The sequence below is a fragment of the Meles meles genome, chromosome 1 (assembly GCF_922984935.1).
Source record: "Meles meles chromosome 1, mMelMel3.1 paternal haplotype, whole genome shotgun sequence".
Classification (NCBI taxonomy): Eukaryota; Metazoa; Chordata; class Mammalia; order Carnivora; family Mustelidae; genus Meles; species Meles meles.
In genome coordinates, this window is record NC_060066.1 from 182,803,371 (window position 1) to 182,828,388 (window position 25,018).

At 47.7% G+C, this 25,018-nt stretch overlaps 2 protein-coding genes across 13 annotated transcripts in view; both read right to left on the minus strand.

The window, feature by feature from the left end:
• Window positions 1-15,305, minus strand: part of ST3GAL3 (ST3 beta-galactoside alpha-2,3-sialyltransferase 3) — a 194,142-nt gene extending 178,837 nt beyond the window's left edge. For 2 of the 10 annotated variants that reach the window (XM_046006433.1, XM_046006442.1), the window contains exon 1: window positions 13,075-13,307. The gene's annotated coding sequence lies outside the window, so the exon portion shown is untranslated. Of the gene's footprint in view, window positions 1-8,419; window positions 8,441-13,074; window positions 13,308-14,741; window positions 15,100-15,185 lie in introns of those variants that run through there. The other 8 variants (XM_046006455.1, XM_046006447.1, XM_046006412.1 and 5 more) reach the window with 7 other exon arrangements.
• A 1,913-nt stretch (window positions 15,306-17,218) lies between these two features.
• KDM4A (lysine demethylase 4A) overlaps window positions 17,219-25,018 on the minus strand; it is a 44,759-nt gene continuing 36,959 nt past the window's right edge. For all 3 annotated transcript variants that reach the window (XM_046006376.1, XM_046006382.1, XM_046006368.1), the window contains exons 19-22: window positions 23,416-23,586; window positions 19,767-19,886; window positions 19,403-19,495; window positions 17,219-18,521 (exon numbers count right to left, since the gene is read on the minus strand). In XM_046006376.1, the coding sequence (XP_045862332.1) occupies window positions 18,381-18,521; window positions 19,403-19,495; window positions 19,767-19,886; window positions 23,416-23,586 (525 nt within the window). In that variant the 3' untranslated portion in view covers window positions 17,219-18,380. The remainder of the gene's footprint in view (window positions 18,522-19,402; window positions 19,496-19,766; window positions 19,887-23,415; window positions 23,587-25,018) is intronic.

Consider the following 25,018-nt stretch of genomic DNA (forward strand, 5'->3'; position numbering starts at 1 on the left):
AACATATAAAAATCTGAATTCATGGCAAAAAACTGCACCAAACACCTGTCATTTCTAAAACACCCTATAATATGGTTATTTTCTCAACTATACCTGGCAACAATTTTTAGTCTAAAATATCAGAATTTGGGGAGCGTGGGTGGCTCAGTTGTTAAGCATCTGCCTTCAGCTCAGGTCATGATCCCAGGGTCCTGGGAACAAGTTCCACATAGGGCTCCCTGCTCAGTGGGGAGCCTGCTTCTCCCTCAGCCTGCCACTCCCACTGCTTGTGTTCCCTCTCTCGCTGTCTCTCTCTCTCTGTCAAATAAATAAATAAAAATCTTTAAAAATAAATAAAATAAGATGTCGGGATTTTGCTGATCTTCAAATATCAGCCATACTGGATATAAACTCAGGTATGACAAAGGTATGCAGAGCAAAAACCACAAAGCATGACTCCTGTGAATATTTTTGAGACAAGCTTATGAGAAGTTATTATATACCATGCTATTTATTATCCAGCTTCCCAAAAAAATTTATTGAAAAGCTCATCAATTTTTTAACAAACACTTTCACAGCTCCTATTCAGCTGTTATGCACGACTAGGCAGATTTAAGTAGTTAATTAATATGCAATATGTTAAATTATTCTATGCAGAAGAACGTGCATTTTCTAATTGCAAGTCAGTGAGCGGGGTAAGTTAATATTGTTAATATTCACACAGCACTTATTGTGGGCCAACCACGGTTCTAAGAGTTTTGAACAATTTAACTCACTGAATCTTCTCACCAATCCTATGAGGTTATCTATCGTTCCCATTACATACAGAAAAAACTGAGGCACAGAGAGGTTGAATTATCTTGTTTAAGATCACAGAGCTGGCAAATGGCAAAGCCAGGATTCAAATCCCAATGATCTGGTTTCAGTCACGTAACTTTTTGCATCTGAAGAAGACCTAGACTAAATCAAAACAGCATGATCTCAGGGTCCTGGGATCGAGCCCCGCGTCAGGCTCTCTGCTCAGCGAGGGGCTTGCTTCCCCTTCTCTCTCTGCCTGCCTCTGCCTGCTTGTGATCTCTCTGTCAAGTAAATAGGTAAAATCTTTAAAAAAAAAAGGAATGGGGACGGTTGATGAAGATCACAGGACAGAAAAAATGTGGTTACAGAACAGATAAAGATCACGAACAGAGACTATCCTAATCCCACCCACTCCCAACTGGCTCTATAGAACACGAGCTAAGAGCAGACATGAAAGGGGGAGCTCAGGGAAAAAACACTAAGACAACGCCATTTTTCTAAATAAAGTAAAATTAGCATTCAGGAAGAGTGAACCAAGAAAAATAACACCATCACGGAAATTAAAGCCTCAGCAGTAGCCAATAAAGTGGTCGCTGCTGAAAAGATGGTAAGAGTCATGAAAGCAACGGTGGGGATGGTGGGGACCCGTTGCTGACTCAGGGGGTGGAGTCTGCAGCTCTTGATATCAGGATTGTGGGTTTGAGCCCCACGTCGGGTGTAGAGCTTACTTTAAAAAACCAAAATCTTTAAAAAGGAAGGAAATGAAGGTGTATAAAAAAAAAAAAAAACCACAAGAAAAAATGAAAAAGAATAAGGGCAGCTGGGTGGTTCAGCTGGTTAAGCACATGCCTTCGGCTCAGGTCATGATCCTCCCTCTCCCTTCCCCTGCCCACGCTCACAAGCGCATGCTCTCTCTCCCACTCAAATAAATAAAATCTTAAAAAAAAAAAAAACAGAAAAAAGAAAAAGTGTAAGAGGATTACTAAAACAAATCCAAACAACAAAACAAAAACGTGCAGCAACAGTAGTTATAGGAGATACAGCGTAAGCATAACTGGTATCTGAAAAAGAGAACCAGGCACACGGAACAGAAAAAGATGTAAAAATGGACTAGAAAGAGCTGGGCTGAGGGCGAGTTGACTCAAAGACAGTGTCCCGGCTTCTCCAATCACAGCAGCCTAGGGGCAAGGATAACCTTGGGACCCCCAAAGGGAGTGAAAAAGCTCAGGGGCTGCTGAGATCCCCATGACTGTGTGGGTTACAGGTTTACTGCTCCATAGTCACCCCGTTTGCTTGCTCTGTCAAGACATATCTGAGCCCGGGCTAATTTGTGCATATTTTTCTTTGCCGGTTGGCATGATATGAGCTCTGTCAGTAGAAGGTGCTGGAGCGCCTATGCTGAAGGAAAAAAGGATTTTGTTTCTGGGTTGCAGTGTGTTCCTCCGGGTAGGCTCCAACAGCACACCTGGCTTTTCCAGTGCCCGGCCATGAGCGAGGAGCAGCAGCCAACAGCGGCCCTCAGCGCCCAGCCTGGGCAGCTGCATAGCAGACTGCCCCTGGTGAGACCCCTCTGTGCAAAGAGACCCCAGCCCCCAAGAAGGCTGGTTTCCAGCCAATCCCACCATGCAGCCTCACAGTAACTCACCGGTGACCCAGTGAGCCATCGTCATGTCCACTGCACCCCAAAGTTTGTTATCTCAGCCTGCACCAGGTGTGGGGTAGACTGGGAAGCTCTTCACTGAGCACTCTCTCAGCCCCAGGCCTTATATGTGCTATGCCTAGATTCCTTTGGGGTTCTCTTTACTCCTTTAGAAAAGCTTTATGGAGGTATCCTTCACGTACCATACGATTTAGCCATTCAAAGTAGACATTTCAATGGCTTTTGGTATTTTCACATAGTTGTGCAAACATTACCACAATCAATTTTAGAACATCTCCATTACTCCAAAATGATATCCTGCACCCCAGAGCTGCCACCCCCTGCCCAACCTCCCATTCTGAGTCCTAAGCAACCATTAATCTACTTTCTGTTCTATAGAATAGGTAAATGTTTATAGGCATGTCACATATATGGAATCATACACTACGTGGTCCTTTGTGACAGGTTCCTTTCACCTAGCCTGATGTTTTCAAGGTTCACATACGTTGTAGCATGGATCAGGGCTGCATTTCTTTTTAGCGCCAAACAGCATCCCATCATATGAACATAAATTACATTTTACTTATCCAATTATCAGTTGATGGACGTTTGGGTTATTTCTGCTTTCTGGAAAAATGATGCTTCCAGGAACACCAATATACAAATTTTTATATGGACATAAATTTTTAATTTCTCTTGGGTACACACCTAGAGAAGGACTTGGGTACATCTAGGAGTGATATATACCTGGGTCACATGGTAACTCTCTACATTGAACTGTTTGAGGAAATGACAGCTGAGCTATTTCATGTTTCCATCAGCAACATATGAGAGTTCTGATTTCTCCACACCTGTGCCAACACTAGTGATTATCTGTCTTTTTGATTGTAGCTGTCCTAGTGGGTGTGAACCAAGCAAATGAAACAATATACATATATATTATTATAAATATGTAATAAATTATATATAACATATAAATTATATATAATACATAAACACATATGTATGTATATGTATAAAATGGATAATCAGAGAGAGCTGGGGTGAGGGTAAGTGTCTCATTATAGTTTTGCTTCCTATTTCCCCTATGGCTAATGGTATTGAGCATCCTTCCATGTGCTTCTTTCTTTCCTCCTTACTAGCTGATCTCGTGTTACTCCAAATCCTTGTTACAGTTAATAATTCCTACACTAAGTTTACCTGCTAAAAGTACCATGTGGTTTCTCTCTCCTGACTGGACCCAGAGTCCTGTAACACACGTGGTCAGTGACTTTCTAAGTAGAAATTAGATATCCACCAAGGTTATAAAAATAGAAGACAGAAGCGGAAGGCTGAAAAATGTTTTGTCTCTGCTTGGATGCTCCCCTCAGAAGCAGCTGAGTAAAAGCCAGGTTGGTGGCGGGGGGTGGGTCCGGAGGGATCCAAGGGAACACAATCTTCAGTTCATCTTTGTTTTTACCCAAAAACTAAACAAGTGAACAAAACGACCCTTTCTAAATAGGAGTTGTTAAGGTTTGGTTTTAAGGGGGTTTTGCTTAATGGTGTTCTGGGGACAAGGTTGCAGTAATGATGTTTTATCTGGAAAAGGTAAATTCTATGTGTAAGATGAAAAACACTGAATGCCATCAGTCTTGAGAAAATTCAACCGGAATGTGTGAAGAGACAACCTTCCTTTGCCTGGGACAGCTGAGATCAAAGAGTGGAGGCTGGTGTTGAAGAGGGCTGGGAGATGGCCGTGTGTCCAGAACACCATAATCTGAAAGCAGCCAGTAACAACACTCACACACCGGCACGCACGTCAGGGTTCCAGTGACACCAGCAAGCCTGGCCGGCCCCCGGCCCCTGCTGTGTGCTGCATGTGAGCACAGAGCATGGAGCAAAACCATAAAAACATGGGTGGCTCAGTGGGTTAAAGCCTCTGCCTTCGGCTCAGGTCGTGGTCCCAGGGTCCTGGGATCGAGCCCCGCGTCGGGCTCTCTGCTCCACGGGGAGCCTGCTTCCTCCTCTCTCTCTGCCTGCCTCTCTGCCTACTTGTGCTATCTGTCTGTCAAATAAATAAATAAAATCTTAAAAAAAAAAAACATGTATGGGAATTTAAGAACTTTAAATTCAAGATACTGTTTCTCTGGTGAACAAGGAAAGAGATGAGAAAAAAATACGTAGGGGAGCATTTATTGGAAATGCAACATTCTATTTTTTTAGGCAAAACATAACAAAACCCTGAAGCAATATGGCATATTAAGACTTAGTGACAGGGCACCTGGGTGGCTCAGTGGGTTAAGCCTCTGCCTTCGGCCAAGACTTAGTGACAGATGTCATTATATTGTTCTGTTGTTGTGAGTGAAAAGTACATTATTAGCAAACATGGGCCCGCCTTGCTGGCTCAGGAGGGTATATTGTGCCACTCTTGATTTTGGGGTTGTGAGTTCGAGTCCCATGTTGGGTGCAGAGATTACCAAAAATAAATAAACTTAAAAAAAATAACAAAAATCTGAAAGAAAGAAAAGGAAGAAAGAAAAAAAAGAAAGAAAGAAGGGGCACCTGGGTGGCTCAGTCGGTAAAGCATCAGACTCTTGATCTCAATTTGGGCTCCATCTCAGGGTTGTGAGTTCAAGCCCTACACTGCGTTCCACGCTGGACATAGAGCCTACATAAAATAAAATAAAATAAAATCTTAAAAAAAAAAAAAAGATTTCTGGAATGAAAGGCACAGTTTGCTGACCATTACTGGCAATGGCAAGTATCTGTTAGCAGTATGATACTTAGCAGATACTCCAAAAGTACTCACACAACTGTCCTTTCAAGATAAGGAACATGTTTTTTGGTGTTTTTTTTTTTTAACTTTTTTTTTTTTTTTTCTAAATTTTTTTTCTAATTTTTAATTTATCTGACAGAGAGAGATCAGAAGTAGGCAGAGAGGCAGGCAGAGAGATAGGGAGAAGCAGGCTCCCCGCAGAGCAGAGAACCCGATGCGGGGCTTGATCCCAGGACCCTGAGATCATGACCTGAGCCGAAGGCAGAGGCTTAACCCAATGAGCCACCTAGGTGCCCCTAGAGAACATGTTTTAACCAAAGCTAGAAACTAGTTACTTTTTTTAAAAGAATCTGTGCTGAGTGCATTTTGAAAATTGATGTTTTGGGGTGCCTGGGTGGCTCAGTGGGTTAAGCCACTGCCTTCGGCTCGGGTCATGATCTCGGGGTCCTGGGATCGAGTCCCGCATTGGGCTCTCTGCTCGGCGGCGAGCCTGCTTCCCTCTCTCTCTCCCTGCCTGCCTCTCTGTCTGCTTGTGATCTCTCTCTGTCAAATAAATAAATAAAATCTTAAAAAAAAAAAAAAAAAAGAAAGAAAATTGATGTTTTCAACAGACTCTTGATTTCAGTTCAGGTCATGACCTCAGGATTGTGAGATCAAGCCTCACATCATGTTCCACACGGGGCATGGAGCCTGCTTAAGATGCTCTCTTTCGGGGCGCCTGGGTGGCTCGGTGGGTTAAGGCCTCTGCCTTCGGCTCAGGTCATGATCCCAGGGTCCTAGGATCGAGCCCCACATCAGGCTCTCTGCTCCACGGGGAGCCTGCTTCCTCTTCTCCCTCTCTCTGCCTGCCTCTCTGCCTACTTGTGATCTCTGTCTGTCAAATAAATAAATAAAATCTTTTAAAATAATAATAATCAGGGGTACCTGGGTGGCTCAGTGGGTTGAAGCCTCTGCCTTCAGCTCAGGTCATGGTCTCAGGGTCCTGGGATCGAGCCCCGCATTGGGTTCTCTGCTCAGCAGGGAACCTGCTTCTCCCTCTATCTACCTGCCTCTCTGCCTACTTGTGATCTTTGTCAGATAAATAAGTAAAATTTTAAAAAAATAAAAATAATCAAATCAAATCTCAGTGGTGGAGCACCTGGCTGGCTCAGTCCGAAGAACATGTGACTCTTGATCTCGGGCAGTGAGTTTGAGCCCCATATTGGGCATAGAGATTACTTATATTAACTAATTAATTAATTTAAAAAATGAAACAATGGAATTTTCTTTTCCTTTTTTTAATTTTTTTAAAGGCTTTATTTATATATTTGACACAGAGAGAGTGAGAGCACGAGCCGGGGGTTGGGAGGCAGAGAGAGAGAGGGAGAAGCAGGTTCTTTGCAGAGCAGGGAGCCCGATGCAGGACTCGATCCCCGGACCCAGGTTCATGACCTGAGCCGAAGGCAGATGCTTAACTGACTGAGCCACCCAGGGGTCCTGAATTTGTTTGTTTGTTTTTAATAAAAAATTTTAAGCAATCTTTGTATGCAACGTGGGGATCGAACTCATGATCCACGCATTAAAGATAACACACTCCACCAACCGAGCCAGCCAGGTGCCCCAGTCATAGAATTTTTTAACCCATTCAACATATTTCAAACAAAAGGTTTCAGTGGGTGGGGCACCTGGGTGGCTCAATGGGTTAAGCCTCTGCCTTCAGCTCAGGTCATGATCCCAGGGTCCTGGGACCGAGCCTCAAGTCAGGCTCTCTGCTCAGTGGAGAGCCTGCTTCCCCCTCTCTCTCTGCCTGCCTCTCTGCCTGCTTGTGATTTCTCTGTCAAATAAATAAATAAAATCTTTAAAAAAAAAAAAGTTTCAGTGGGTTTTTAAGTCATGTCAAAAAATACATAATGCCTTGGGATGCCTGGGTGGCTCAGTTGGTTAAGCGGCTGCCTTCGGCTCAGGTCATGATCCCAGCATCCTCGGATCGAGTCCCACATCGGGCTCCTTGCTCAGCAGGGAGCCTGCTTCTCCCTCTGCCTGCCACTCTGCCTGTGCTCGCTCGCTCGCTCGCTCTCCCTCTCTCTCTGACAAATAAATAAATAAAATCTTTAAAAAAAAAATACATAATGCCATCTTTCTGTGATTTTGTAAGAAAAACTGACATCAAGGAAAAGGAGAAAGGCACTGACATGTAGACAAATAATGAATGGTAAGACAAGAAGATAGTAGATGACATTTAATCAGAGTAAAGTAAATTAAGTTACGCAAGAGCTAGGAGGGGAGGAACTCCCACCAGTGGGGATGACCAGGGAGGAACCTAATAGGAAAACAAGTCTGATTCAAGCCCCATTATCATCTTTAAAACCATGCTCAGAAGAAGACTGAAGAGGAGCAAAACTTCAGGGGGACACAGTCAACGACGACAGGCCAAAGCAGCACGTGCTCCAGCCGTACATGCAGTGAGCACATCGGAGCAAAGCCGGGGCAGGAGGGTGTGCCCTTCTGCACGCGCCGCTTCCGGGTGGGGGCAGGAGCAGCTGAAGAGCCATATATAATTTGTTGGCATTTAAAGAATGCTTAAGTTGGTGTGCTATCCGCATCGATGCTTCCCTTCTTGATCTCAGAATAATCCCCCATGCCTACCACTCCCAGACCAGCACTCTCCAATCACTTAAGATGTAGAAATAAAACCACAATGTGGGCAGTGGCTATCTCCAGGCGGTGGGATGGAAGGCTGAGGAGCACCTACCACGAACCTGGTAATATTCTAGACGTTAGAAATCTTAAAACTGTTATTTTTATCACAGGAGGCCCCTTACGTTATCTAATCGTGCCTGGCTTCCTATCTTCTTGTATCCCCAGAGCGGCAACCTTGCAAGGTAGGGATTTTTTACCCCATTTCAGAGATTTGGAAACCAACAAGACACAAGGAGTTCTGGAGCTTGCCCAAGGTCATACTGCAGAAACCACGGAAACCAGGATGGAAATCCTGGTCTACGGACCCCTGGACAGGGTGCTCTCCTCCACCCCCAGAAAGGACCCCGAGGCCCCCACTCACATCACCGCCCCTGTCTATCTGGTACCCTCCCTCCACTCCCCTCACTCTCATCTCTCCCCAGACATGAACATTCTATGACTCTTGTGCAGCAGGGCATGGGACCACGGCTGCAAACCCCAGAACTTCCCCTGTCAGGGAAACAGGGAACCCGCTGCTCCACCTCCTCCACACGCAGTGGCCCTCCTAAGGAACAAAGCTGATTTCCTACCTTCAAATCCTTCCGTGGCTCCTACTCCTCTGCAGGATAAAGTTCTGACTCCTGAACTCAAAAAGCCTTCGCAAGGTGCCTTTCGCAGCCTCCACACACCCCTTCTCTCTCCTGCCACTCAAGTGTCCTCAGGACATAGCCACACTTGCTCGTGTTTCTAGGCCATTACACACATCACTTCCTGTCAGAAAGCCTTTCAAACCCACATCCACCAAGCTAAGAGCCAGCAATTCTTTAAGACTTAGGTTAGGTGTGAACCTTTCTGGAAAACTGTTATTTATACTCCCAGTGTGATAGCAGGTCTCATTTTGGGGATCCCAAGAGACCCTCAAACACAGCCCTTGTGACAATGTATTTTAACTGCCGGCTTACTGGCTTCTGGTCCTACCAGACTATAGGCTCCTTTAGGCCAGGGCCATCCCTTTCTTAACTTACAATGCCATGACCTAGCACAGGGCCTTGCTAGTGCTGTAAACAGAGCAGAACAAAAGTTAATTTTTGCTCCCCAAGTGACATTACTGAGGACACTATAAACAGCGCAAGCACCTAACAGTACCTGCTCAGTTAATAGGTGACTGGAGTGCCTTGTGTGATGGTGGACACAGACATGCATATGACTAAGTAAAATAAAATATGACAAATGTGAAAATAAGAAAGGTATGGTAAGAATGCTATCCAAGGGGGCGCCTGGGTGGCTCAGTGGGTTAAGCCTCTGCCTTCGGCTCAAGTCATGATCGCAGGGTCCTGGGATGGAGCCCCGCATCAGGCTCTTTGCTTGGCAGGGAGCCTGCTTCTCTCTCCCTCTCTGCCTGCCTCTCTGCCTACTTGTGATCTTTCACTGTCAAATAAATAAATAAATAATCTTTAAAAAAAAAAAAAAAAGAATGCTATCCAAGGACAGGGAAAAAAAGGGAGGAAAATCTGAGGGAACCCTTCTACTTACATTCCCAGGTTTGCTCAGAAGTGTTTTTCAAATCCCGCTGCTGCTGGTGGTGATACTCATGAACAGGATTGCTTACTCCGAACCAGGTACTATGCAAAGCCCTTTACATAAACCAACTCTGTTGATTCACCCTGCGTATTTTACTGATAAGGTCAGGCTCTAGAAGACACTTGGTCAATGTCAGACAATTAGTGGCAGAAACAAGATTTCAACCCAGATCTTGTCTCCTGCACCACGGCTCCAACCAACACTCTACGTTTCTATTCTTTATCAAAAGTGAAATCTCAGGGCACCTGGGTTACTTCGTCAGTTAAGCATCCAACTCTTGGTTTCAGCTCAGGTCATGATCTCAGGGTCAGGAGATCGAACCCTGCATCAGGTTCTGCACTCAATGCGGAGTCTGCTTGAGATTTTCTGTCCTTCCCCCACTCTCTCTCAAATCAATAAAATCTTTAAAAAAAAAAAAGGACTCTCCTCCCTGAAGTTTGATGGCCTCAAGGAAACCCAGTTTAACCAATGTTAAACTAAGTTTCCTTCTTAGTTTAATTATACAAGTGAAAATGTACCTCCAGTTATTTCATTCCTCCTAGCTAAATTACGTGACTATAATTCAACTTTTCTGGGATGCCTCAGGACCATTCCTGTGTTCATTACTCAGGGCACTATAAACAGTGATGCGCTTGGCACGACTCTGCTGGGACTAGGGTACACCAGACTGCCCAAGTACCAGCAGCCCTGGCCTGTGGTACAGTGCCTGTCATGGAGTCCCAACTTCCCTATCCAGCCTCCTCCCATACCTAGCTAGAGATCCTATTTCTTGCTACTGTCAATATGCTCGTCTCTAGCAGGCCATCTGATTTTGCTACCTCCAATCTTCTATGGACTGCAGTACTCATAAAAGATGTGTTAGTCCTTCCTGCTGCCCACCAATTAGATCTGGCTCTTTGCTTCCCAGGCACATGCTAAGGTTGCAATTCCCTGCTCTTTTTTTTTTTTTTAGATTTTATTTATTTATTGTTTGAGAGAGAGACAGCATGCGTAGGGGAGGAGCTGAGGGAGAGGGACAAGCAGACCCTATGCTGAGAACAGAGCCCAATGCGGGGCTCAACCCCACCACCCTGAGATCATGCATGATCTGAGCTGAAATCAAGAGTTGGACATTTAACCAACTGAGTCACGCAGGTGCCCCTCCCTGCTCTTCTTTAAAGTTAGGTTTGCCCACGTAACTTGCCTTAGGGGATGAAATGTGAACGAAAGTGACATGTGCCATCCAGGGACCATGCCCCCTAACCACCATCTTTCACTCAGATCAAAATGATCATTGAAACACCATGTTCGGATGGAGTTTACATCAGCCTGGGTCCCTGAGTGATTGTGGGGAGCACAGTTCCCTGGGCACTCCTGCTAGTGAGAAACCCGCTTTTGTTCTGTTAAGCCACTTAAGTCTTAATGGATTTTTGTTAATGCAGCCTAATCCAAGCCCTCCAGATCAATACATCAGATCATCAGATCTCTTTTTTTAAGATTTTATTGTGGGGGGGAGCCTGGGTGGCTGAGTGGTTAAGCGTCTGCTTTTGGCTCAGGTCACGATCTCAGGGTCCTGGGATCAAGCCCCTTGTTGGATTTCCTGCTCGGTGAGAAGACTGCTTCTCCCTCTCCCACTCCCCCTGCTTGTGTTCCCTCTCTCACTGTGTCTCTGTCAAATAAATAAATAAATTAAAAAAAAAAGTTATTTGGGGGGGCAGCTGGATGGCTCAGTTGATTAAGCAAGTGCCTTCAGCTCAGGTCATGATCTCAGGGTCCTGGGATCGAGCCCCTCACCAGGTCCTTCTCCCTCATCTGCTTCTCCCTCTGCCCCTCCCCTCTACTCATGCTCTTTCTCTCTCATAAATTAATGAAAAAAGAAAAAAAACTAAAGATTTTATGTTTAAGTAATTTCTACATCCAATGTGGGGTTTGAACTCACAACCCAGAGATCAAGAGTTACAAGTCCCACGGACTGAGCCAGCCAGGCACCCCTTGTCAGATCTCTTAATAAGGAATTCTCTCACATAAGTAACTTTCTTTACAGATTTCATGATGAACATTTTGTTTGTACAAAGAATTTTCTTTGCATCCATCTTGGTTTAAAGCTATGTTCAATATAAAACATGCCTGTCAGGGGCGCCTGGGTGGCTTAGTTGGTTAAGCAACTGCCTTTGGCTCAGGTCATGATCCTGGAGTCCCTGGATAGAGTCCCACATTGGGCTCCCTGCTCAGCAGGGAGTCGGCTTCTCCCTCTGACCCTCTCCCTTCTCATGCACACTCAATCTCTCTCTCTCAAATAAATAAATAAATCTTTAAAAAAAAAAAAAAAAAAAAACCCAAGCCTGCCAAGTACCTACCATGAACAAAACACTGTATTAAATGATGAAGACTGTCTATGCTCTGAACAAGTTCAGTTTTATAAAACTCCCATGGATGGGAGTTTTATAGTGCCCTCAGGAAGTAGCAAAATCAGATGGCCTGCTAGAGTCTGCATTTTTGGCACAGTTGTCAACATAAAATGTTTTAAAGGAGAGACAAGTCCCATCTAGATGGGAAGAAAAGTACAGGAAAGTTTCACAAAGGACGTTCCGTAGCACATGGCCCTGAACATCGGTAAGAACCAACAATTAGAGATTCAAGGGGGTCATTTAAGATAGAAAAAGCAACATAAACAAAGATATGAAGCACAAACAGCAAAACACAAAGAGCAAACAGTTTTACTGACCTGGGAAAAAATAACAAAATCTAAGGGAATGCAAGAAATGAATTTACCCAGTGTCCCTGCCAGTCTGTTCTGTGCTTAATTCAACAGACAACGGGGAGTTGTTAAAAGTCTTGACTAGGGGGGCGCCTGGGTGGCTCAGTGGATTGGGCCGCTGCCTTCGGCTCGGGTCATGATCTCGGGGTCCTGGGATCGAGCCCCGCATCGGGCTCTCTGCTCCGCGGGGAGCCTGCTTCCTCCTCTCTCTCTGCCTGCCTCTCTGCCTACTTGTGATCTCTCTGTGTCAAATAAATAAATAAAATGTTAAAAAAAAAAAAAAAAGTAAAGCACCCTGTAGTTACACAGTGGGTGTGCCTTTAAAAAAGTCTTGACTAGGGAAGTGAGATACCTGGAAGTGAGAGAGCAGTACACAGCATAGATGGGAAGGGGTAAATGTAGGGGGTGGGGTTCCTACAATAACTCAATGGCATGATATCAATGACCCCAAATAAGCCTGATGACAGCAGAAATGGAAAGCAGCAGATGACAAAAACAGTGGGGAGTCTAGCCGCAAGAACTGGCAACAAAGTGAACACAAGGGGAGAGTAGGAAGGCAAGAAGGCATCTAGAGGTCCCAATCCTCGATCTCAGTAGTCACAAGGACTGTCGGTACACACAGCTGGGATTAATCAGAAAAGTGACAAGAAAGAACAAAGTGCTACTGTCTATTTTTCTAAAGGCTAGCTGGAGTTACATGCTTCTACCTTTTTATCCTTTGCTCTGCCTGAGACAAAGTTACTTCTCCATCTGATGCCACCCACCTACCTTTTTGATACAAACTTACCTCCCAGTTTCTCTAACAAGAACCCCCTAGAATCACCCATGAGCATTTCCCGTTCTCCCCTGCCCACCCCACCCCGCCCCTGGACCATCCTTTCTTATATCTTCCCATCTTCTCATTCTTCATCTCCCAGACTTACTTACCCAGTAATGGCTTAAGGCAAGCATCAGCTTCCCTGTGAAACCTTTCTCAAATATACGGGTTTCTTCTCTTCCCAGATTCTCCCACCTACTGTCTAGGAATTCTCGAGGCAGTATGACCAGTTATCAGCGTCCTGTGTGCCCTGTTTTCCCACAACTATCTCTTAGGCTAATCCGAACAAGTCTCTTACATTAGAGGTCTTTAGTTCCCCCACATTCTTACTGACTTGCACATAATATGTATTCATGAGACACTACTGATGATCCAAAGTCCATTACTCGAAAAACATGCACGTCTTATTCCCTCTTTAATAATTTATTTTTATTTGGGGAGCCTGGGTGGCTCAGTGGTTTAAGCCGCTGCTTTCGGCTCAGGTCATGATCTCAGGGTCCTGGGATCGAGTTCCGCATCCGGCTCTCTGCTCGGCGGGGAGCCTGCTTCCCTCTCACTCTCTCTGCCTGCCTCTCTGCCTATTTGTGATCTCTCTCTGTCAAATAAATAAAATCTTTAAAAAAAATAATTTACTTTTATTTAACCACGACTACACATGTAGACGTGCAAAATAGTGAGATTCGTCACTTAATATTTCAAGGTATCCGAGAGTGAAAAATCTTTCATCTTAGGAGCTGTTAGTGCCTTAAGAGGATATCTGAAAACACAGTTTGGTCATAAATTTTTGTGCCGGCTTCCTTTTAATCTTTTTGACTTGAAGGTACACCAAACAGCTCAACGATCATCACTCCAAGGTGATTTTGACTTAGAGACAGCCTAATTTTCCATGAGGACTACTTTACTTCCAGGAACCTAATAAGTGATTTTGTTTTACCTTCAAGTTCAACTAGGTATAGTATAGACGACCCAAACTACATCCACAAAAAAGTTCCCAGTTTTTACAAAATAACAGCCACTTTCATTGGTGTCTCTCTCTCTCTCTCTCAATTAACTACTTTGATTTAGTTCACGCGTTCCATTCCTCCCTCGTTTGTGAGGGAAGCGCAAACAGAAATGAAGTTTATTGAGGAATCTTAAAAATGAGCAGTGGCAAAAAGAAACCCAAAACATTCGTGGGACACCATCCTCCCCAAACCTGCTCTCATCACGAAGGTATTTCGTCTTGCAATCAAGATTCCCGAATTAACAATGGGAAGAAGTGCCAGAAGGAAAGGAAGTCAGAAAGGCGTCCTTTGCCAATCAAACTGACCCGGTCCCCCGAATGTCTGGCTGCCAGGAAAGCAATAAGCAATGACAACCGCTACCCAGTGCGCTGCAGATTCCCGCTCAAGCTTTCCCTGGACTTTTCCTTCTCCTCTTCCCACAGCGGAGGCCCGCTCCCCCGTCCCTCCTCTGCGTCAAGGTGCGCAGCGCTGCGGGGTCTCGCACGCAGGTGACCTCACACCGCGCGGCCGGGGTCCAGCCGTCCTCCCCCGGGGCCTGGCTGCCCGCCCCACCTTCCCGGACGAAGTCGCCCGGGGCCCCCAGTCCAAGCCGGACCTCATTGCTCGGGGATGGAGGCCGCAGCTAGGCCGTGCCCCCACCCTCCCTTCCCCAGCGCGAGCGGGCGGACTCGGCGCCCGCCGGGACCGGGGACGGCGGGGGAGGGGAGGGGTGGCGCGGCCACCGTTAACCGCGGTGGCTGCCGCGCCCCGACGCGCGCACGACTGGCCCTTACCGCAGCAGAGAGGGAGGCAGCGGGGAGGCGGCGCCCGGCCCGACGCGGGCGGGAAGGCGAAGGCCAGGGCGCAGGCGGCCGCAACAGCCGCGGGGGACCCTGGCGGGCGCCCACGACGCCGTGGGCTGCATGGGCGCCGCCATAGTGGGGACGCAGCGGCGGGCGGAGCGGGCGGAGCGCGCGGCCGCGACCCAGGGACGACGCGACCACCAATCCCGCTCTCCGCCTCAGCACCCTCGCCGGGGGTCGGGCATCCGCGGCCAATCGGGCCGCGGAAGCCGGGCGGGGCGCCGGGCTGACCAATGCAGAGCTGTGCTGCGGGCAGCGGGCGAGCGCAAGCTCGCGGAGACCCAATAGGCACGGGCACCCCCAGTTTCCCGACCCGCCCACCCCACCCTCCGCGGGGTCCCGGCCTGCGGTCAGCGGGGACGCAGGCCGCCTCACCTCGGTTTCCCGGAGCACATCCGCCGCCTGGAGCAATTCCCTTCCCCCGGCTTTATGGCCGAGAGAAGGCCATCTGATGCCGCGGGCGTGACCCAGCTCCGCGGGAGCCTGTTTCCTCGCAAGCGTAGGAAGGGCCGGCAGCCGCTCGGGCGCAGATGCAGGATGGCCACCGTCATTCCACAAGGGCCGCAGCTGCCGCAGCGGGTGCCCGGCTGAGCGCCGCTGGTGGGCTCCCTGAGGCCCAAGGTTTGGCAGCCTCTATGGGCTGGGTGACCCTGCCCTATCCTGTAGCGTGTAAGGAAACAGGGTTCCCTGCTGTATTGCCCATTTCAGTGTGGCAGAAAATGTTTAGCCCGCGCACAGGACCACTCGCCCTGCAGCTCCTGAGGTCCCAGCTCTCTCCCACCCTACGTCATTCCCGCCCCTGAACACCAGCATATCCACCTGGGGCACCATTTGAAACGTTTACCACCACCGATGGGATGGACAGAAGGGAGAAGGTACTGTCAGGCTGCGATCCTTGGTTGCCAACCCAGAGATGCCACCTTAGGAAAGGAGGGCAGTTTGCCCTGACAAAAAGGCTTCCCTGGAATCCATCCTCTACAGCCTGGGCCTGACTGCACTGGCAGGCAATGAGAGGCCTGTTCTGTAGGATTTGAGCAAGTTTCATCCCCTCTTTAAACTTCGGTTTCCCCGGAGTTATTACTTAAACCAAAATCCAAAGTGCATAATTTTCTAGAAAGGTCAGCTGCCAAGAGCTCTGCTGGGGTTAGACCAGGCACCTCAGCCCTGCAGGTCCTTCAGCAGGAATGGGGTGGACATGGTAGGGTCCATGAGAGGTAGGAGGGTCTGGGACCCTGCCAAGTCTAGAGAAGTGTGTTCCTTCCCTTCAAAGACATGTGCTCCCAGGGCTCAACAATCCATTAAGACCGGTCCCACCTCATCTCCCAAATGAATTGTTGGATGCTGGACAAAAAATTCAGCTTCCCTTTCTTGGCCCCAGGAGGGAGGTGGCATAGAAAACTATCTTTGAAACCTGCGGCTCCTCCATTCCCCGCACCCCACCCCCACCCCCACAATCAGACACCATGTAGCCACCACGTCCCAAGCCCCAGGATATAAAGAAGCATTGAGAATTGCTGAGCTGACCCAAGCCTCCCTAGCACCTAGACAGGCCATGAAACAAGTGCCTGGTCATCCAAGGGCCAGCTGGAGCAGCTCTGCTGTCATAGTCACTGGTGCCTCCTTGCCCTACTCCTGCTCCATCCTCAACCACCTATACCCCAGGAACCCACCAAAGGGACTGGATCCTCCAGGTAAGTTTCTCACCAACTACAGGCAGCTCAAAGTAGCTTCAAGATCCCACTGGATCCCACTGGGGGCCGAGTCCCTTAAAACACTGTTAGGCTGGTTCCACAATTTGCATGGAACACATGATATTAAGTTGGACCAGCTCGGTGAAGATAATCAAGTGTAGCAGAAGTGAGAGACCAAACCCTGTTTGACTGTGAAAGTGGTCTAGTCCTCCATTCCCTCCTTCCCATCCCTAAGGCAAAGGAAACAAAACAAGGTGCTCAGAGCCCCCAAGTGCCTCTGCCTCCCATGGTCTGTCACCTTGCCTGGTCTAGCACACAGCCACAGGACCAGACCTTGACAAAGAACCCATCATTTTTAGGACAGCTTCCTGGGTCCTGCCTGAGTCTTCTTAAATACCTGGCCCTGGGGGCACCTGGGTGGCTCAGTCATTGAATGCCTGCCTTGGGTACAGGTCATGATCCCAGGGTCCTGGGATTGAGCCCCGCACTGGGTTCCCTGCTCAGTGGGAGGCCTGCTTCTCCCTCACCCACTCCCCCTGCATCTATTCCCTCTCGTGCTGCCTTTCTCTGTCAAATAAATGGATATTTAAAAAAAAAAAAACCCTAAAAAAAAAAAACTTTAAAATACCTGGCCCTGCCCCAGAATTTATGACTAGATACACCCCCAGCCTGACCCTGGGCCACTCAGGCTCCTTGGGGCAGATACAACCAATCCTCTGCTCAACACATTTTATTGCTAAGGACAAGGTGATGCACCAGTTTTCAAAATAATTTGGTTTATAGCGTTCATACGTAACAAAAAACAGGGAAGTATTATAAATTTGATTCTTGTATACACAGGGTAATAGGTGTGAAGCCCTCCAATCCTGGGCCCAGGCAAACAAATTCATGAGGAGCAAAAACCTGTTTAACCCCTTCAGTGTTGCCCTCCATTCCCACCCCCACCCCCAAATCAGCTCCCTCCCACCCCCAGACCAGGGACATGTCTAAACCTGCCCCTGGTCTCCAATGGCCCCAATTCATCTTAACCCTCCCAGCCCCTGCATGATTGCAATTTTTTGTTGACAGAATCACCCACCAGGCTCTGCCTGCTTCCACTGTTAAGAACCCCCTTCAGGGTGTTCCCAGCCATACCCTCTAATACTGTGCCAGAGAGGCTCCGTGCCTAGCATGAACAGGCACACACCCATGTTACCCCCAGTCTTCTCCTCCAAGACAGGATGAGAGGAGGCATTAACTCCATGACATCTCGATACTGCAGCTTTGCCAGCACTCCCTTGAGGCAGTTCCAGGGACAGACAGATGCCACACACCATCTCCAGCCAACCCCCAGGAGCCTTTGCTCAGCTCAGCTGAGGGCAGAATTTCACATTTTGTTGCCCTGGACAAGCAAGGAAGAAAGTAAAGGCCAGGGGCTGGCAGATGCTGGTCCAACCACACACACACACACACACACACACTCACTCACGCGCGCGCGCGCGCACACACATAAATACAAAAGGGGGAGGGAGTAAGCACCAGCACCTCGGCCTCATTGGTGCAGGTGACTGTTAGGAAGCTAAGTCCTAGGCAACCAGCTCGGCCAGCGCAGTCGACCCCACTGTAGACCAGGGCCAGTGCAGCCCCGCGTTTCAGTGCTCAGCCCTTCAGCAGGGAGATGGGCGGCTGCTGCCACATGTCCAAGAAAGGCTGTCCTTTCACTATAGCGGAATGCGATGGGGAACAGGGGCGTGAGAGGATGATGGGGTCGGTTATTCCATTCCTTTTCGTTTTACAACTTGACTCGCAGAGACTTCAGAGTTCCAAGTGTCTGCTGTGCTGTGGAACCCCAGAGTGCTGTCGCCTTGATGGCTGGGCACCTGCTGGCCCCCAGAAGCACCTACTCCATGATGGCTCGGTATAGTGCAGGCTCAATGTAATCCTCCCGGTATCTTGAGTTGATCACTCGTTGCCGTTTCTTTTCCTGCTTAACCTCCTTCTCCGTGAAAATCTCATTGAAGCGCATGTCGGAGGCTACAGACTACAGAAGAATAAGCAAGCCAAATGAGCACTCTGTAGCCAATCACCCAGAGGAAAGAACAAAAGGACACACCCTTGCTTTGTTCGCTCCCTCCCAGAGGGGAGCCAAGGGCACACAGAAAGCACGCTCACCAGTCAATGGCATATAGAAAACACACTCAGCAGTCAAGGGTACATAGAAAACACGCTCACCAGTCAAGGGCACACAGAAAACACGCTCACCAGTCAAGGGCACACAGAAAACACGCTCACCAGTCAAGGGTACACAGAAAACACACTCACCAGTCAAGGGCACACGGAAGGCACACTCACCAGTCAAAGGCACACAGAAAACACGCTCACCAGTCAAGGGCACACGGAAAGCACACTCACCAGTCAAAGGCACACAGAAAACACGCTCACCAGTCAAAGGCACACAGAAAACACGCTCACCAGTCAAGGGCACACAGAAAACACGCTCACCAGTCAAAGGCACACAGAAAACACGCTCACCAGTCAAGGGCACACAGAAAACACGCTCACCAGTCAAGGGCACACGGAAGGCACACTCACCAGTCAAGGGCACATGGAAGGCACACTCACCAGTCAAAGGCACACAGAAAACACGCTCACCAGTCAAGGGCACACAGAAAGCACGCTCACCAGTCAAAGGCACACAGAAAACACGCTCACCAGTCAAAGGCACACAGAAAACACGCTCACCAGTCAAGGGCACACGAAAAACACGCTCACCAGTCAAAGGCACACAGAAAACACGCTCACCAGTCAAGGGCACACAGAAAACACGCTCACCAGTCAAGGGCACACAGAAAGTACACTCACCAGTCAAGAGCACACAGAAAGCACGCTCATCGGTCAAGGGCACACAGCAGGCACACTCACCAGTCTGGATTTGACCCTCTTGGGAAGCTCTTCATCCAGCGTGTACACGTCATCTCTCTTAACCACAAGCTGTGAGCCATCCTCAAACTCCACCTACCAAGTAAACAAAGACCTTTGGCTGTGATATCCCTGACTCCCTGGTCCACAGTGCACAGTGGCAATTTCCTGCCATCATAGGAAGGATCCAGAACACTGAAAAAAGGACTACCAAAATGAAGCCGCTTCTGGCAGAGAGGACACAGGGCAGCCGCACGCTCTGAAAGGGTTACTAACCGGTGAGCTCTCCCTAGAGCTTTCCTCAGAGGAAACACTGGGTCAAATCAAGTATTCCTCAGCACCACCCCCCCAAAAACCCTTTGGCTACCTGGTACATCTGGATGGGGTGGGAGGCCACAAATTTGGCTCCGTAGACTTGGCCATCCGTCCATCTCACTTGGACCACTTCTCCTTCAGCGGGAGGACCCAACTGGAGACAGTCCTGACTCTGGGGAACAGTAAGTGAGAAGAGTGAAAGGAAGATCCCTCATCACCATATCTACTTAGGGAAGAAGGAACCAGGACAAATTCCTGCTCAGATGTCTGCCCAAGGAAGACAGGCTCTCGCTGGGCTGAAAGATACAAGTTAAAGAAAGAGCTGCCTGCTGAGTCCAAGTCGGCCCCGTATCTCTACTCCTGACGCTCTGAGGTGACAGAAAAGGGCAGCCAGAATAAGCTTCCAGTAAACTTAATAAACACAGTGCCAAGATCAAGAATCCTTCTCACATTCCTTTAACTGTCCTGCTAAAGATCGGAGGACAGAGCCCTGCCCTGAAGAAATACTAGAATGAGGATTTCAGAGTACTACTAAAAAACATTATTAGCCTCCTCTGAGTTCACCTTTGCAGCTATGGTGTAAAAGCTCTAACAGGTAAAACTGCTTGTTCCTCAGCACAAGGCAGCGGCTTCAAGCATTAGCAGTTGTTACCATATTCCTCACCACTGTGCGCTCATAATTTAGGGGGGAGGAAAAAAAAGGAAAAAGACCTGGTTTCACCTAACAATGTCTCTTGATGAAGCGGAAAAACTTGCTCTGTCAAACCTTAGTCCTTCAGTACATGTGAGCACTCAAAGGCAGACACTCTGGCCACCTACTGAAGAACAATGGTTATCTTGAGGAAAAGCGCCATGTAACTGACCTGTGAGCTGCTTTTTTCATGGAGCTCTGGCTTTATTTGAAAAACTGGCTGACAAACTACGGTTATTCAGACTTGAGTACTGGCAGACATCCTCTTGGAAATGAATGAAATAAGCCTGTCACTTCAAGGAAAAGAAGTCATAGTACTGTCAATAATGAAACTTAAGCTTTTAGAAAAATCAGAACTTCAGGAAAGTTGTATCACCGCACTAAGCTTGAAGCTTTGCCAAATTTAAAGATATTTCTGAGGGGCACCAGGTGGAGCATGCGACTCTTGATCTTGGAGTTGTGGATTCAAGCCCCATGTTGGGTATGGAGATTACTTTAAAAAAAAAAATCATTTAAATAAATAAATTTATTTCTGAGCAGTTATACTAGTAAATGTGGTTTTTGATACTATATAATAAAAATTTAACATTTAGGGGTGCCTGGGTGGCTCAGTGGGTTAAAACTTCTGCCTTCGACTCAAGTTGGGATCCCAGGATCCTGGGATCGAGCCCTGCATCGGACTCTCTGCTCAACGAGGAGCCTGTTGCCTCCAATCTCTCTCTCTCTCTCTGTGCCTGCCTCTCTGCCTCCTTGTGATCTCTGTCAAATACATAAATAAAATCTTTTAAAAAAATTGACATTTGGAAGATCTTCATAGTCTAATGCTTGAGTACTTTCTAAATACCCAATGTATGATGTTACGAAATTAGGCGTAAGTAAAGATTCATTCTCAGTGCAACATAAGCCAGTGGATTTTATTTTTCTTATTTTTTTATTTTATTTTTTTTAAGATTCTATTTATTTATTAGTCAGAGAGCGAGAGAGAGAGCACAGGCAGACAGAGTGGCAGGCAGAGGCAGAGGGTGAAGCAGGCTCCCTGCCGAGCAAGGAGCCCGATGTGGGACTCGATCCCAGGACGCCAGGATCATGAGCTGAGCCGAAGGCAGCCGCTTAACCAACTGAGCCACCCAGGCGTCCCAAGCCAGTGGATTTTAATTTAAGTTCACTGACCTTTCAGATTCCACCCTGCAACTAACTTTTAAGAAACCACTCCTCAATGACTTTTGGTATAGTACCCAAAGAATAATCACAATGGTATGAAAGGCTATTAAAACACTCCTCCCCCTTCCATTTACTACAGACCTGTGTGAGGCTGAATTTTCTTCATATACTTTTAGCCAAAATAATACATCACAACGGAATGAATGAAGATACAACATTAAAGAGATTTGCAGAATCTGGGGTGCCTGGCTGGCTCAGCCAGTAGAGCACGAGACTCCATCTCAAGGTCATGAGTTTGAGCCCTATGTTGGGTGTAAAAATTACTTATAAATAAATAAAAATCTTAAAAGAATAAGGAGATTTGCAGAACTGTAGAAAAATGGAATTCTTCCCTCTAATATTGCTTTAAAATGGTTATTTTTCAATTAAAAAACCCAGATTGTTTTAAGATTTATTTTAAAAAGATTTTATTTATTTGACAGAGAAAGAGACAGCACAAGCAGGGGAAGCAGCAGAGGCAGAGGGAGAAGCAGGCTCCCCACTGAGCAGGAAGCCCAACGTGGGGCTCAATCCCAGCACCCTGGAATCATGACCTGTGAGGAAGGCAGATGTTTAACCAACTGAGCCGCCCAGACACCCCATTAAAAAAAAAAAGATTATTTTAAATCAGTTATCTCCATTTTAACTTCCAATAAATGCTGATAGACATTACCCACAAAAACAAAAACCTGTGGGGTCCTCAGTAACTTTTAGAAAACAGAGTCCTGAGATCACAGATTTGTAAATTAGAGATACCACCACTGGCTTCTCAGAACTGGTATGGAAAGTGAGATAGACACCTGCCATGAAGCATTTAGTATAGCGCCTGGTAGACTAGAAAAGCTTGGTAAGTTACACCTGTTCTACTGCCACAGATACTTTTAACATTATCTTTTCTGTGACTCAAGTCTACCTTGTAACTAATGAATGTGGTTTTAGCAACTAGGTTGCTAAAGCAGTATAAAGGTGGGAGATACCAGATTTGTTAAAGGCAAAGAAGTGGCTTCATCCCTCTACCTTGGTGCTCAGTCTAACATACGAAAAGGCAGAGTGAGGATAAGGGAAACTCGAACTAAGTCCTGAATACTGAGCCAGGAAACCTAGAAGTGGGTGTGTCAGGTGTCAATAACTTAAGCAGGCCAGGGATAGCTCCGACTTGGCCCAGAAACCATCACCTGTAAAGAACCAAACCAAGGGGCGCCTGGCTGGCTCAGTGAGTTAAGGCCTGCCTTCGGCTCAGGTCATGATCTCAGGATCCTGGGATCGAGCCCCACATCAGGCTCTCTGCTTCTCCCTCTCTTTCTGCCTGCCTCTTTGCCTACTTGTGATTTCTCTGTCAAATAAATAAAAAATAAAATCTTTTAAAAATTAAAAAAAAAAAAAAGAACCAAACCAAATTCCATGTCTACTAAGAGGGCAGAGACAGGAAAGAGAGTTGGCTAATTCTCCAAAATCACACAGCTACTGATAAGCAAAGGAGCTGGTATTGGCCCCCTGGTCAGATTCCACTGCCTGCGCTCTTGCACTGCCTTACAGCCCCTTGCAGGGATGGCTTAGACTGAAGAAGCACGTTGCAAAGTACAGCAGAAAACAAGGATTCCTGTGAGGTTCTAGACGGAGGCGGGTAGCCCAGCAGCACACAATTTTCTTGGTGAGGAAAGACCAACACAAATGCTCCTTTCTGTTCAGGGAAAGACTGATGGAACTTCAGGCCTGGCTAGAAATGGCAGGCAGGCACACAGTCAGTCTGCCAGCCAGACCTAGAAACACCCCCATCCAGACCACCCAAGCAGCTCCTTGCAGACATTACCACTATGTCCTCGGGATAGAGATTGTCGCTGAAGGAACCATCATCAAAGTTGACTTCATAGAAGGTCTCGGTGGTGAGTCTGACCACCTCACACTGGTAGAAGCGCCCATTCTTGTGCTTGCTAATGACCTTCTGGCCGGCGGTGATGCTCTGCAAGGCCCCTTTGGCACGCTAGGAAAAACAGAGGCAGAGGTTACTCCCACGTCCAGTTGACAGGACTGGAAAACGGGGACAAAGATCAGTTGGTTTTTCTTTCCCAGGGAGAGACGAGCACGGAAATGAAAACGTAAAAGGACTAAGGGTGGCAGGTGGACCCGGACTTTTCAGGGATGCTACGAAACACTAGCATCCCGTTCTCCTCCATAAATGCAGCACCTCCTCAATTCCCGGTCCATACTGTCTTACACCGCCCGCCTAGTTCCCTTACCCCAGACTGTCTCCCAGAAGAGACTCCCAGAAGAGACCTACTCCTGCACCCACTCCTGCACACAGCTCAGACACAACAGGGTGGACACTCCTCAGGAGACCCAAGCCCAGGGCCCCAGACACTGCTCCACGCTCATCTCAGCACGAGCTCTACCCTCAGGGCTACAGCACAACGGCCAAGGTCCCCTGGAGGTCCTCAGCTGCATGTGACCAGGGACTCCCCACTTTAAGAGCCCTGCCAGCTCTTATTCTGAACTTGCCCTTGATGCAAATGGGATCCCAGAGCATCTGGTGGCATCCTATCCAATCACTCCTCCCCAAGTTCCCCAAGCACTGTGCTCTGTCACGCGTGTGGCCTTGCTGACCCTCAGCATGTGTGATGAACAGGCCTGCAGCTCAGTCTTAGCCCTGTGGGCCCCTCTACCGGAAATGCTGTTCCCCAGTGAGCCGCACACCAGCCCCCTCACATCCCAGTGTCAACCTATGGACACTGTGGCTTACTATGCCTCTTCCACTCCCCTTATCCTGCTATGTTTTCATCCACCACACTCCTCCCCATCAGATACACTGTACGTTTACACGTTTCTCCCAGTCTTTCAACTGCATGCAGCTGGAGAACAGGCTTGGTTTTGCCTGGTTCACTGGAACACTCCCAGCACCTACACCGGAGCCTGACAGTATTTGAGAGGTGCTCAGTCAGTATTTGAAGAGTGAAAGAGTGAAAGAAATACTCAACAGTCCCCCCTTTTCTCACAGCACCAAGAGTCTACAGCTGCCAACTTAAGGATATGGAGAGCTGATGGCAATCCCCAAGTCACTGTCCTGCCTCCATAACCAAACTCCTGCCCCCTGAGCCGTCAGGGCTCAGCGCAACCTCACCCACCGCCCCTCTAGTCTCTCCCTCCTAAAGACTAGCTTCCCTCTTGCTGAGCTCCTCATCCACCTGATCACCTCTTGTGCTCAGTGAAAGATCTTTATGAAAAAGAAGAATCCAGTAAGCCAAAAAAGCCTCTGCCATGATGCCACATGGCAGTGATGGGTTTGCTCTTCCAGACCAGTGTCTCGTGTCCTGCACGATCGTGTTCACTATACTGCTGGCAGGCTTTACTGCGGCCTCTCTTATTCGACTCTAACTCCCCCAACTACAGTCTGGCTCCTGCCGCCAGACTCCATGGCG